The sequence below is a fragment of the Astatotilapia calliptera genome, chromosome 17 (assembly GCF_964374335.1).
Source record: "Astatotilapia calliptera chromosome 17, fAstCal68.1, whole genome shotgun sequence".
In the NCBI taxonomy this organism is placed as follows: domain Eukaryota; kingdom Metazoa; phylum Chordata; class Actinopteri; order Cichliformes; family Cichlidae; genus Astatotilapia; species Astatotilapia calliptera.
The window spans coordinates 30,854,393-30,869,584 of NC_137438.1; the positions used below are offsets into that span (position 1 = coordinate 30,854,393).

The 15,192-nt window shown below is 40.0% G+C and overlaps 1 protein-coding gene across 10 annotated transcripts in view; it reads left to right on the forward strand.

Annotated features, from left to right (window-relative positions):
- Positions 1 to 14,399, forward strand: part of LOC113009090 (ninjurin-2-like) — a 38,099-nt gene extending 23,700 nt beyond the window's left edge. The window contains exons 2-5 of one of the 10 annotated variants that reach the window (XM_026147181.2): positions 10,615 to 10,751; positions 10,894 to 10,973; positions 11,245 to 11,408; positions 13,039 to 13,702. In XM_026147181.2, coding sequence (XP_026002966.1) covers positions 10,615 to 10,751; positions 10,894 to 10,973; positions 11,245 to 11,399 — 372 coding nt within the window. In that variant the 3' untranslated portion in view covers positions 11,400 to 11,408; positions 13,039 to 13,702. Of the gene's footprint in view, positions 1 to 10,614; positions 10,752 to 10,893; positions 10,974 to 11,244; positions 11,446 to 11,713; positions 11,930 to 13,038; positions 13,703 to 13,876 lie in introns of those variants that run through there. The other 9 variants (XM_026147179.2, XM_026147182.2, XM_026147184.2 and 6 more) reach the window with 9 other exon arrangements.
- Positions 14,400 to 15,192: the final 793 nt, after the last annotated feature.

The window sequence follows — 15,192 nt, forward strand, 5'->3', positions numbered from 1 at the left end:
CATGGTGTAGCTCCAACTTACATAAGTGATCTTCTTCTTCCTTATCACTCCAGCAGGTCCCTGAGGTCTTGTGACCAGGGGTTGCTGGTTGTCCAGCATACAAGGTTAAAAACAAAAGGTGACAGAGCGTTTGTATCAGTGGCTCCCAGACTCTGGAACTCGCTCCCTTTGAGTTTGAGATCTGTGGACTCAGTCATGTCTTTTAAAAAGCAGTTAAAAACGTATCTGTTTAAACTTGCTTTTGGTTGACTTTGTTTTGTTTGAGATTTTAATGTCTGTTTTCTGCCTTTGTAAAGCACTTTGTGATTTTATCTTGAAAGGTGCTATATAAATAAAATTTTACTTTACTTACTTTACTACATCCCATCATTACCTGTCATCTGGAGCAGATGGCAAATGTGGCAGCCTTCAAGTTAAAATCAAAATCCATAATGGATTTGAAGGGTGACAGGTGGGTACACCCTTGGCAGGTTACCAGTATAGGATAAAACGTCACATCTTACACCCTTAATCTGGAGTCATTTGTCTCATTTTTGTTTGGTTGTTACCACGCCTCAGATAAAGAAACGTCACTTTAGCTGCTAGATGCTCCTGTTTGGTTTACCAGACCATAGACTGTATATAACAGATGGAAATAGCCACTGTGACTCACTGATTTGTTGACTTCTATTTCAAACTCTTGAGACCCTGTGTCCTCATAAGGAGACATTACATTTGGACTTTTCTGCACCTTCATACAGTGTTTGATGCTTTGTGACTCAATAGTGCTTTTAATAGTTTTAAATTTACACCAAAACTTAATAGTTTTCCCAACCACTGTGGCCTGGCACAGAGGTGTGCTGTGAGAAATGATCAGGTGTGCCGCGGAAGATTATCTGGTTCCACCTAATTAGTACTCTAAGTGACCGGCATGAGTAACGGGTAGAGCAATTACATTCTCTTGCTCTAGAGGGCAGTAAAACTACCTGCTCTAATTAAATGGGTTGCCAACTGGCAGTAAAACAGAAGAAGTGAGACAATGCTGCAAGTAATAGCGATAGATAATTACTGAAATGAAAAAGTGGTCAATCTAACCTGGGTCTTGGAGAAAATTCTGACCCAGATGAAGGCCCTAGCATGAGTAGTGGTCAGAAAAAGGAAAAAAGGTATACTGGGGACTAACCAAACCAATTCCGCTATCCTTTCTTTAAGTGATGACGTGATGAATCCTGCTTCCGGGCCCAAAGTTGTCTGAATTTAATAAGGCTGTTGTGTTTTTAACATGTTTTAATGCTTTGTATCTTGTTCTATTTAATCTCAACAAGCCCCTAAAACAGTCAGTGATCACTTTCAGGCCTCTCTCGGTTTTTATTACTGCTAATCACTTTAAAGCTCAGTTTTTAAACCCTTACAATGTAACTACAGCCCAGCCCATGCAGCAGTATATTAATGACTAACCTCGTATTTTGGATGGATTATCTCGGTGGTTCTCCTGACTGACGTTTGGTCTGTTTACAGCATCCTGCCATGCGATTGTATTTGCCCTTAACCATTAGGAACCCTCACGTTTGAAAAAAGTACTCCGTTCGTTAGCGTTCGTCCTACAGCTTTACTGTTTATATAATGCTAACATAGCTTTGTCGCGCTATCGATCACGTAGCATATCATTATATACCAGCTAACTAAACTTCAGTAACCCTACAAACGTCACTGCTGTTTACTTTCCTGTCTTCGTTTTTGTTGGAAGTGATAGCAGAGCTGTACGTTTTAATTTGTTTCATAAATCCCTCAGTCAGAACATGGTATATTATATTTAAACGGAAGCTAGCGAGCTAACTCCCTGCTAACTTCCAACTCCGTTAAATATTATAAATTCTGTTTTCATGGATGCCTGGATGTTAAATTTAATTGTTACACCTGGTAGAGCAGCCACACTGATCATTTTATTACAGATGAAAGAGTTTAGACAGTTTTTCAACTCTCAGTGATGCCGCAGTGATCATTCCACTTAAGGACTTGCAGCAGAATTTGGGCCCAGACACGGCTAATGACGTCAGACTTAAAGACCAGGTATCCGGTTCTTAAAAATGATTAATATGCTTTTTGTGGCATTTTTGTTTGGTGATGTGCTGTGTGATTTTTCTAATGTGAAATAGCATATCGACAGTGATGCAAATTTGGACTAGCAATAAAAAAAAGTATAAAATGAGTCACTTTTAGCTGGAAAAGGGGGTCCAACTTGTTACACTCATGCCCCGAATAACCTAATAATTATAGGGTCTTACAAATCTTCCATCAAATGGGTGAGCCATGCTAAAAAATTCAGTTGTCATGAGGAACTTTTGTGTGTGTGTGTGTGTGTGTGTGGGGGGGGGGGGGGGCGTTACTTGTAACGCGTTACTGTAATCTGATTACTTTTTTCAAGTAACGAGTAAAGTAAGGGATTACTATTGCAAAAACGGTAATTAGATTACCGTTACTTCCCGTAGGAACGCTGCGTTACTGCGTTACTAAAACCGTGATTTCTTTGCGAGAATGTCTCACGACAGTGACAACAGCTGTGTGCAGATCAACAATGGATCACATATCGATTGTGGGAGAGAGTATGAGCGTGCAGCATTTAAAGCGTGGAAGTACTGACCTTACTTTGAGTTTGATTCCATAAAAAGTGACAAAAACATTAGCGTCCATCGTGCGTGGGAAGAAAACTTCTTTTTACAGCGAAAAAAACCCCTAAACTTCCAAGCAAGCACCGAGTGTGCAACGACGTAATGCACAACTGACCGCGGCACACCTGCACCAAGGTAAACCTCCGCCTACCCCTAGTCCTGCTTTACAGGTGAAAATAGAGCAACAAGACCGCTGAGTCTTTGACTTTATTTTTTTTCTGCTGCGTTTTACTTGCATCTATTTGAAAGAGTGAGTGTAAACACAAAAAATATTTTATTTTATGTGCTGGAATGTGTAGAAAATAGGTTTAAATGTTAAACTAATTTATTCAAGTCAGAGAATGTTGCATATAATTAAATTTTTGCTTGATGCATAGAGTTAAAAGATTAAAACTGATAAAACAAGTTAAAAAAAAGAGACTTTTCCATTTGATTACATTTTGTATGATGGATTATGCAGAAAAAGTAGAATTGGGCTGAAAGATCTATCGCTTTATCACCTATTCAGGTTGTAAATCGTGTTTTTAAAAAGTAACTAAGTAACTAAGTAATTAATTACTTTTGAAAATAAGTAATCAGTAAAGTAACGGGATTACTTTTTGGGGGAAGTAATCAGTAATTAGTTACTGATTACTTTTTTCAAGTAACTTGACCAACACTGCTTAACACAGAGGAAAGATGGTCAACAACATTGTCGGACATTACTCATAACAGGTAATGTACACACACAAGCTTTTTCCTTCACATCACAAAGGTTCATATTGTTTCTTCCGAATTCTTGCATGTAAGCATTTTCTTAGACTATCATAGGTCTCATGACTTTATGCAGGTAATAGGTCTGATCAGAGATCAACAACCTGTGACTGTGTTTTGGAAATTCTTTGAAGAAAACTATACGTTTGACATGACACATCTTCTTCCAATCTCATGCTTTATTTCAGGGTGGGATACAACCTAATCTAGGTAAGTCTTAACTAGAGACAATACTCTGCTGCCACTCAGCCAGTGAAAGGAAACACATCTTGTCCTACTGCCTTTCTGCCTCCATTTTTGATGACTATTTCTCTTTCTGTCTGTTTCTTTTCAGGTACTTTTCTGCTTTCTTCCAACTCCCTCACCTTAAATGGCAGTTAAAATAAACAGAAAGATGTTGCCTTTAGGCATTGAGAGCCTTGGAAGAAAGAAGAACAAGAAAGTCAAGCAAGTATATTTACACTGAGTCAGATACTCAGTAAAATTAAGATAGTAAAGGAACACCGGAGGTCCACTCCTGGTTGGGTTTCCCTTTTCATTGGCCCTCACAGTGACCAATAAGAGTACAGGGGTGGAGCACTTCCTTTGAAGATGAGGGGGGCCTCCCATGTGGTTTGGTGTGTATGTGCGTGTGCATTCACAGTGTAAAGATGTACAGTTTTGTAAGCATGTTTTTGCGTGTATTATTGGAACAAATGTGCTTGCCAATACACGTGGGGCAACATATTTTTGTATGTGCCTCATAGTATATGCATAAGGCAAGTATGCATTATTTGTCTTATAAAGGGTTTGTGTGTTTGAGTGTGGATTGTGTACACTATGTGATATGGCACAGTGCCTATGGTTAAGGTTCAGTGATGGGGGGGGAATGAGTTTTACAGGGGCTCTGTGGTTCTGGGAAAAGTTTACTATATAAATCCAATTTTCAAAACCACAAGAGGAAATAGATCGTCTGTGTGCAGAAATTTAAATTTTCTTCCCACCGTAGTGTCATGATAGGGAACCATTAACTTATATAAGAATATTATTTTACTCTACACTATTTCATAGTAAACATACTAAATTATGGTTACTTTGCATCTAGTAAATTCTTTTGGACATTATGTATAAGAATTTCTGGAGTGGGATCACGCCTCTGTCTAACCACGCTCCTTCCGGTTCTTATCTGTATAGGTTCCACTATTTCTGCAAGCTGTTCATTCTCGTTTACGTACCCCACCCTCCCTCCCCTTTTCAATTCTTTAACTTCTTCACTTCTATTTAGTACACGGGGATCTGCCAGGCCGGGGAGCCATTGCCAGTCCCCTTCGAGGCCTTTCCCAAACCGCAGCTCAATTCATGTCCAAGTATCACCTTTACCTCCTAAAACGCTGTCAAACCTAAAATGAGGACGTGGGCCCAGCTAGTGAAATTGTTATTTATGGCTCACAATGAATACAAGAATATTCTTCGAGATCCACAAAACAGCCAAAATTCTGTTTTTCATTAAAATGTCATAGGAAATGTTTGATGAAATAACTTGAATATTTTTATTGTAGTAACTCTGGTAAACTTCTTCTTCTGTATCATCATGCCAAGTTTTTACTCGGCCACATTATTAGGTAGGCAAATATCTAATCAAGCAATCACATGACAGCAAATCAGTGCATTTAGGCTTGGAGACAACTTTCTGAATTAAAACTGAACATAGACCATGGAGAAGAAAGATGTTTTCACCATCCATTTTATTACACTTATCCTTATTAGGGCAATGGGAGGGGGCTGGAGCTACCTTAGGGTGAGAGGCAGGGTAAATCTAGGTACACAGACAACCATTCACATTTACACTTATGAGCAATTTGGAATTACCAATTACCCAGCCCCGCTAACAGAAAGGTGCCAGCAGTGGAGTCGAACTCAGGACCTTCTTTCAAACACTGCTGATCTGCTGGGATATTCAATAGTAATTCAAATAGCCACTCACTACAACCAAAGTATGCAGAAGAGCAGTTTTGAGCACACACCATGTTGAAACTTGAAGCAGATGGGCAGCAGCAGAAGTCCACACTGAGTAACATTCTTGTCAGCTAACAGGAACCAAGGCTACAATTCGCATAGACCAGGCTTGGCCAATTCCAGACCTCAAGGGCCGGTGTCCTGCAGGTTTTAGATATCACCCTGGGTCTACACACCTAAATCAAATGATTAGTTTAAATCAGCTGTGATGGATCAAGGACACATGGAAAACCTGCAGGACTCTCGAGGCCTGGGTTTGGACATCACTGGTATAGACAAACCACCCAAACTGTACAACAGAAGACTGGAATAAACTGACTCGTCTGATGAGCCTCAGTTTCTGTTAGTGTAAACAAAATTCAAGCTTGATCCTGCAACAGTTCAGGCTGGTAGTGGCAGTGTAATGGTGTTTTAGTATTTTTTCAATAATTCTGCATGAAAAAAAGAAAAAAAATCTTGGTTCTTCATGATGAAGCTTGTCTCAGATCAGCTTTACAGCCTAAATGTGTGCAACTGTCCTAACCTCATCGAACTGCTTCTCCTAAACCTTGCTGCAAATAAGGACTTCTCTCCGTGTGTGAAACAACAGTTAAAAGAACTGTCTATCATTCAGTGTTAATAAATAAAGATAACTGCAGATTAAGAATGATAAAAGTGCAGTCAGTACATTTAGAGAGACATTACACTAAATGAACACACATGGTAAGTAAATCTGTATAGCCCACTCCAATGTTTTGGTTGTGGTGTGCGTCTATGTGTGTGTGTGTTTGTGTGTGTGTGGGTGTGTGTGTTTTGGCAGCACTCCCAAGGCTGATGTTGATAAAGTGCGACCACGAGTCCCCAAAGGAGAAAAAAATGGAAAAATGCCAGTGTACAGGCATATTTTTTCCCCATCTCGCTCTTTCCAATGCTGCATATTTTTTCTCACTTCCTCACTACCCACCCTGTGCTTCTCTCTCTTTCTGTGCTCTCTCTCCTAACTCTTACCAAGTTTCTGTCTCTCTCTCTCTCTCTCTCTTACACACACACTTAAACACAGAAAAGCTGCGGTACATGTGCTCATGGTGTTTTGACAGTCTCACAGTTCTGGGAATTGCCGAGTAGTTTCTCGGAGATCTACGCAGTCTGGATGAAAATGTACCAGAGGATGAAATCAAGCTTTGAGCACTAAAGTACACCACAGGCACTATTTTGATGAAAATCACAACATTATGACAGATAAACTGCCAACCACAGAAACATTTCAAGACTTTATATCCTGGGATTGGTAAACATCTGGATAAAGTGCAATGTAAAGTATATTCAAAAATACCGAGTAAAAACAGAGCTACTTTTTCCTCATTGGTGAAAGGACAGTTTGTTTTGGTTTGCGGCACTTGAACCGAAATGTCAGCATCAACAGCTTGCTCGAGAAACTGCAGCAGCACAGTTATGAGAAGCCACAGACCTCATATGAACAGTGTCAGTGAAAGCTATTTGCTACCAAAGCGCACCTTGCAAATCGCCGTCTCCATGCAGAAGGAACACATCCAGAACTTGTGGAGTGAAAGGAAAGGAAGAGGATGTAAACACAATGGCTACGCTAGCAGCAGTTGTGGTCAGAATGCAAGGAAGACACCTAAACATGTGACCTTTAAGAACGCTGTGTTTACATCCTTCAGAGTGCACCTACTCTACAACTTCTGGAGCGTTTCCATATGTTCACTGAGCCAGCAAACTGGCAAAACAGCGTGATAGCGACTGCTGCCAGGCTTTTACGATCATCCAAACATTTCTGTGTTCTGACCACCTCATCAAAAGCGGACAAATCTGAAACCAGCTTCACTTATTTTAAAGGTGTGTTGAAAGAGAGAGTAAGCAATGTGAGCCCTGCTTACTTTTGCACGGCAGCACATCTGGCAAAGGCCTGTGTGGTGTGGGTGTGCTGGCTCTTGGCTTTTGCAGAGCTACAAACATTTCAGTTCAGAAGATTGCTTTGTTCAGATTCATTGTTGGGTTTAAGATAATAAACAAGTGGTTACGTTTATGGAATTATGTTTTAAAAAGGACAGGCTATTAACAGCTTTCTCTTGGGTTGAAGTCCAATGCTGCAGGGCATTCACCCCCCCCCCTCCCCCCGAGCCTAAATTATGCCATTACTTATAAAAATAGGAACAGGTTTTGCTATTGTTATGATTTCCACATGATTTATTATGTATTTTGTGGCATGGCAACAAAACACACCACATTTATTCAATAACAGATAATTTCCACTAGAGGGTGTCAAAACCACAGTGTTTATTACTGCATAGCATTACAGCACTGGGTTTGTGGCTTGACCGTGGCCATGTCATGCTTTACCATGATCTATGCAATAGTTTTTGCCTGTGATAGATTATAATAGTAATATCATCCTGAGAGGAAGAGATGAGCCTGATGAAGATGGTTTATATATATAACCAACAAAAGATCATCACATTGAAGACTAACTGCTTCCTAAAAGCATTCGCTCAACACATTGCTCAGAGGTTTTGGTCCATATTGACATGATGTTATCACACAGCTGCTACTACAGGTAGCATACATGATACAAGCCAGGATCAAGCACCGCTTGCATGTTGTTTACATCAGCAGAAATACATCAGCAGAAACTGACACTCATCCAACCACTTAATATTTTTCAAATCTTCTGCTGTCCCAGTTTTGGTGGATTGTCCTTGCACACTGTAGCCTCGGCTTCCTTTTTTTTTAGTTCACTCTGTGTGGTCTTCTGCTGCTGTAGCCTATCTGCTAGAGTTGGTCTCTGTCTTGAGACCACTTTTACGTGGTCTTGGTCTTGTCTTGGTCTCGGATCCCTCGGTCTTGGTCTTGGTCTCGCTGTCTCGGTCTTGCTGTCTCAGAGCGACATAGTGGTCGGGAGATTTGGAGTCAACAGTATCCATGACACACAGCATAACGTTCGATAATGTGTCATGCGCAAAAGCATCAGCTCTAAGAGCCGTGCTTAGAGAGTGCTTTGTAGTGAATCAGAAGAGTCGACTCCCATTGAGCGAGAGCCGGCTCCTCACTTCATTTCCTTTCGCTGCTCAGCTCTCACACAGTGGCTCAGCTATGCTCCAATTCCTCCATATTGTGGCCAATCACATGCGAGGATATAGGATAATATCATTATGTCAAAAACAGAGAGGGTGAGAGACGCGACAGTCAAGTGGAGCGTGCGTCTGTCCTCTCAGTAAGTGAGTGACTCAGTAGACAGCGGTGAGGAGGGCTGTGCGAGTGCATCGCAAAAACACATAAATATGCCTGACACCCGTAAACGAAGCAGCATCTGGCTGCAGTTTAAAGACTTTTAAGTCTCTGTCTCAGTCTTGGTCTCATCTCGACTTTGTCTTGGTCTTGACTCCGACTGTCTTGGTCTTGGTTTAGGCAGTCTTGACTACTGTCTGCTTCAAGGTTCAACATTGTGTGAGTGTTCAGAGATGCTCTTCCGCATACCGTGGTTGTAACGAGTGGTTATTTGAGTTACTGTTGCCTTTCTGTAAGTCACTACCATGTAACTTGCTGGTTGCATTAAAGGCCATTTAAACCTAATGAAAGGCCTTGTGAGTGTGTCTATAAAGTCAGATACTTGCTATAACCCTTCTTAATGCACATGTATATGGAATATACATGGCTTAAAAGCTGAAATTAATATCAGTCGCAATTGGTTGGTGATTATAAAAACAGACGCGGCGCAAACAGAGGAGCTGAAGTGTTAACAATTGCTGCACATGTACAATGTCAGCGCTGTTTATTTTGGAGCAGCAAAGCACATTAAAGCACAGTGAGGTCATGAGGTGCAATGTGCCCTTAGTGTGAATATGACTGACTTCATTTATGTGATCTATGTCTTCCCTAAGTGCATTTCTCTTTCTATGCAGGCTGAAGAAAAACAGATTTATGGTACACATGCATACACACAGCCATCCATTTGCGAACAGAGCACTTTAGTATATAGATAAGTCTTATGTAATCCAATATGTGCATCTGCAGTCTGTGTTCTATAGCAGGACAATTAGATCTAGAAAATTTTAGCCCTTTATATGTGCTGTGAGTCATACAGTAACGTAATGATGCCTCATGTTTTCATTTCTTCTCATCTCACTGCACACGCTCACTATTGCTACCTTTATAAAGATGGTAATGCACATTCTAAGCTCTCCAAATAGTGTAATAGTGTAATTAAAACCTGAACCTTAAAACCAAATCCAAACCTCTGAATAGTCCTTTAAAGGAAAGGAAAGACCACTCAATCTGTCCTCGCCTTAATGGTTTAAATCTCAAATAGGTCCTCATAGCAATGATTATTCAAGTAAACACAGACACACACACAGACACACACACACACACACACACACACACACCGTTTTTATTGCCAAATTGCCAAAACCACGAAACCAGGCCGATTCTTCCTTTTCTAGTCAAACTCATCTCCTGCTGCTCTACCAAATCATTGTCCTGGGGAGATAAGAAGATTTGCAGTAACACAGAAGCACAGAAAACCGTACATCAACACACATGCACACAATTTCAATTTATGAAACATGAGCCACAAACTGCCTAATGCACTTCTTCTCTTGCAGTTCTCAAACAGTTAATTTGTCTGTTAATAGATTGCATAGAGTATCAGATGAACTCAATATACCAACTTTCCCACTCATCATATCTCTGGTTTTCCTTTGGTTGCAAATATTGAATATGATAAATAATATAATAGATTATTCTGTAACCGTATCCTTGGTCTGTACTGCCCTCTTGTGGCCAGTTACTTGTTAGAGAAAATGATGTTCAGTACAGTATTTGTCTTAGCTCTTTATATTTGTTGATTAATTGTTTGGGGGTGAGATGAGTGTTTGAACGCTACTGAGTTAAATTTTTAATAATTTCTGATAACTTTAAAAGAAGATCATTTTAAGGAATCCAATTCAGTGTTGTTTAAATAGCACCAATTCATGACAACAGTTATCTGAAAACGTTTTGTATTACAAGGTAAGATCCCTGCTGCATTATAATGGATGGAATGAGTTTAAATGTAGTTTGTAAAAAGCATGGCTTGGTATTTAATAACCAAATGACTGAATATTTGGGACTGCATTTTGCCATCAGTATCTTACACTCTTATACTTCTACTTACTTGAAAAGAAGTGTGTGGATACAATTGTAAGATAACCCACTTGAAATCTGTGTCTCTCTATTGCAGGGTGGTTCAGCCTCCAACCTGAACATGAACCTGTATGCTACTAAGAAAACAGCAGCTGAAGGCATGCTGGACATCGCCTTGTTCCTGGCTAACATTACACACATGAAGACAGTCATTGAACAGGGTGCAGGCTACAGGTACAATATATGTACATATGAAGAAGGCAAAACCGTAACTGTTTACCTGTGAGCTGTTTCTCAATGATCACATTTATGTTTGCCAAAGATATTATCTATTCACTATCCTTTTGTTTGCATTGCATTTCCTTTTCGTTTCTAGGTATTACGCCGCTGTTCTGACGCTCATTTCCTTTTCCCTGGCTCTTCAGATAGTGGCTGGAATCCTGATCATCATAATCGGTAGGCATTATAGATTTAGGCTGGACATCTTCTGACTCAGAAATCCATCTTCCATGTTTTTAACCCATCATATTAACACACTAATTTACTGACACTTGTTTGTAGTCAAATACAGCTAGTGCAGGTTTAAAGGTAGTGGCTTTAGGTATAAAATCCATAAGCAATCTAATGCATTTTATATGCAAGAACTACAGAAACACGATGGTTCCCTGCACTTTATGCTCTCGTTTTGTTGCTATTTTTGGTATGTGTTTGTATATGTGCATTGCAGCCCGGCGAGACCTCAATGAAGAAGCCAACCAGAAGCGCCTGGACAGCCTGAACAACACCCTAACCATCACCATCTTCCTCGTCTTTGTCACCAACATCTTCATCACTGTCTTCGGGATGGAACGCACTGGCCTCTTTGCCAGGATGCATTTCTGACTGTGTAACGTAGGCAATGGTTCTAGTATGTACACCTGTTTAGAAAGTAAGAACAGATTCTGACCCACATAACTAGGTTGTGGTCACACAAGCACACAATCATAACACATGCCAGTGTAACCTATTGTCCAACTCACTAACTAATCAACTATATTACTATTGTATTGTTTAGTTCAGTATGGATGGATTGGGCCAGCGGACCAACTAGATGTGTGTGTCTGTCTCTGTTTTTTCTGTCTGCATGGTTGTGTTCTGGTTATGTGTGTGTGCAATGTATGTATGCATTTTCCATTTGTGTGTATGTGTGAGTGCAGCTCGACTGGAGCTGACCCGCCTCCCTTCTTGTCAGCGGTGCTTGAACTTCTTGAACAATCTAATTACCGGCATCATCTGCCTCACTTTCATTATCAACATTATTAAATCGGCCTTTGGGACACAGCGCAGCTGCTTGCTGCGATGGTTATTTCAGCGCTTTATTCTATGAGACAGATTAAGCAGACAAATGTATGTACATTGATAAACATAAACATTTGATTAATGTTGCTGATGAAATGTTGAACTTTGCACACACCAAATTTGGCCACAAAGTAGTCCCCTTTAACATTCATTCATCCACAGCCACTGAACAAACAGCTATTACTGTAGCATAATAGCTGTTTGTTCAGTAGCTGTGGATGAATGAATGTTTTTAAAAGGTATACACACTTTACAGTCAAAGATTGCTTCAACATTCAGTCTTAGAGCTAAGTGGGAGCAAGCTCTCAGTCATGCCAGTAAAGTTAAGTTGATTTTTAAATATACTCATTAGCTTACTTGCTAGCAGTGAGCAGCTTCTGTTCGAAGGAGCAGGGCTAACTTTTCCCTCCTGCGCAATCTTTGAGCTCTATCCTTTGCGGTTTACCATTATAAAACACACAGATTTATGGTATATATATTAAAATAAGCTGCTTGCACAGACTATATATAAAAGGTGGGTGTAAAAAACCTAAGTGACTTATTTGTTAGACAAAAATAAGTTGAGAAAGTGGAGCACTAAGATGCTAGCCAATGCGAGCAAGTTTGGCTAGCTAGCTGGTTCTGTAAGCCCAGTCTTTTTTTTACATTTTTCCTGTGATCGATAATTTCCTGATAGTCACGGACTGCTCTCTAAGACTATGTGACTGAGAGCTTATTCATTCGACCCTACCTTGTCACACTTTCAAAATGGAGACAAATGACATCACATGGTTTGCTGTTAAGTTCAATGCAAAACCTCAGTAGAGCCCAAACGTTATTTTGTTACCAGGACGTACATTGGGCATTTTAACAAGGAAGTCTTACAGGACTGGTGTACTTTTTGAGCTAGCGTCACAGTGCCAGTTTCTCCAATGGGCACAATACAGAGCTTGCTCATCAATCCAAACTTTGGTTTAATCCTGTTCAGTTTTTATGTTTTACAGTGAAATCTGAACCAGTCAAACTCACATAGACTACAAAGAGGATGGAGGGCAGCATGAGTGATGAGCCAACAATATTGCCGTTGTTTGGATTACTGAACGTTTGTATGTATGGGTTAACTGTGAGAGTGGTGGTTGTGTTTGAAATGTTTGAAATTGTGTGTTTGTGTGTCTGTCTGTGTGCATGTGTGTGCATGTTGCAGCCCGCAGGGACCTTAACGTGGTGTCCAATCAGAAACGACTCGACTACCTGAACAACGTTGCTACAGGCATCATCTTCGCCACCACAGTGATTAACTTCTTCATCAGCTTCTTCGGCTCCAAGAGGACCGGATTCTTCCGCTGGCTGTTGGCTCGACTCCACTTTTGAGACACACAAAACTATGAAAATATATCCAAGTCATGCACAGACCCACCAACATGCTTTGCAGCAGTATTTCATCTGTGCAGTAGCATGACACATTGGCCTAAGACAAAGTTGGAAAACAATCCCATGTGTTCAAACATTGCATCTTAATTCCTATTCAGACACTTGTCAAATTTCTCACACTGTAATCGAACTAAAATATTTTTAACTTTAACCAGCTGTCATTTAAACATGCATGGTTTTATTTGCTCCAATGACATGCTTGTGCAAATATTGTACTTTTTTATTGTAGATGTCTCTACTTTTTCTGTGCATTTTACATGTATTCTTCCCTTCTTTTATGTGCCTAATCGGTAAAAGTGTAAAGCTTGTTTTGATTTTAAATATACATCTTATTTTAAAACATCTTTGACATCAGAAAAATAGAAAAAAAATATGAAATGGATAAATATCTTTGTGAATAAAAAGCTAAATAAAACGAGTGATTATAAAGAAAGCTATACTTGGCTTATTGTATTTTTACTGAACATTGTTATTTTGGGCCTGCATCTATACTATTCTTTTGGCAGATTAAAAATATATATAAGGCATTTTGGTCAAAAGAAATGTGTCATCATCTGGTCTCATGCCTGTTTTTCCTCTATTGTGTTTGTGTGCGTGTGTGTGCGACACAGGCCGTCGGAACCTGAACAATTCCACTCTACAAAAGCGTCTGGACTACCTGAACAACATAACCACCATTATAGTCTTCATCACCTCAGGCATCAATTTGTTCATCAGTACCTTTGCCATGAAGAGCACTGGATACTTCCCGTGGCTTATGATGCGCATTCACTGATATACACATGCACATGTGTAAACTATTGCACTTTTAGAGTTGCGCCACCATAAAAGCATGCTTGCAACAGCTTAAAATGTACGTTTGTTCATACTAGAGAGTTTTTCATGCAGGTTTTGGGCATTTCATGGGTAACTGACTGCGCACACATCCATTTTAACAGATTTGTATGCATTCCTTACATGTAACATGTATAGTCCCCAGTTTGTTGAGCTCTAACTCTAGCAGAACACACAAGACTCATTCTTCTTTGTCATGTTTCTAAACAGTGAAATCAAAATATGTGAAAACAATTTCCCTCTCAGTGACTTACACTAAAGATCACACTTTATTTGAATGCAATAAAAGCTCTAATTTACTGTTTGGGCTCTTTTTTTCCACAATGCCTTCATCTAATGGGGCCAGCTAGTGACCAGACGGGGGAAATGGACAAGGGAATATATTTCCAGATGTTATCAGATATGTAAAACAGGTTTATGGAGCTTTCTTAAGAAGATAATAAAGTCTGATTATATGTGTGCAATACTAGCACGGCAGGTGTTTCTTGGTTTTAGTAACTTTTTCCAGGAAAAGGTGACCGGAAGCTATCTTCTTCTTGCCCTTATTCTTCTTGTTTCAGTTCTTCCCTTTAGGAGCAGATCATCTGCTTCCATATTACCCTATGCCTTGCACACTCCTCTCTCTATCAGCTTTTTGCATCCCTTTCACCACATCTAGGAATTTTCTCTATGGTATTCCTTTTTCTCCTGCCTGGCAGCTCCATGTTAAAGATCCTTTGCCTAATATAGCAAAGATATCTCCTCTGCACATTTCCAAACCATCTCTACCTTTTGTCCAGACCGCTCAACTTGAGCTGTCCCTCTGATATACTCATGTCTAATTTTGTCAACCCTGGTCACTCCCAAAGTGGCCATGTATCTTCTACTCTGCTACCTCCAGCCCCACCTCCTGTCTTTTTGTAAATCCCGTTGTCTCTAAACAATAGTTACCTTTCACTCTTGCTGCTATCCTTCTGTCACAAATCACCCCAACAGTCATCACCATCCACTACACCCTAGTTGCTCTCATTTCTTCACCTCTTTTGTGCATTGTCCATTGCTTTGGTAGGTTGACCACAGGGTTTTAAACTCATCTATCATTCCCCAGAAATTA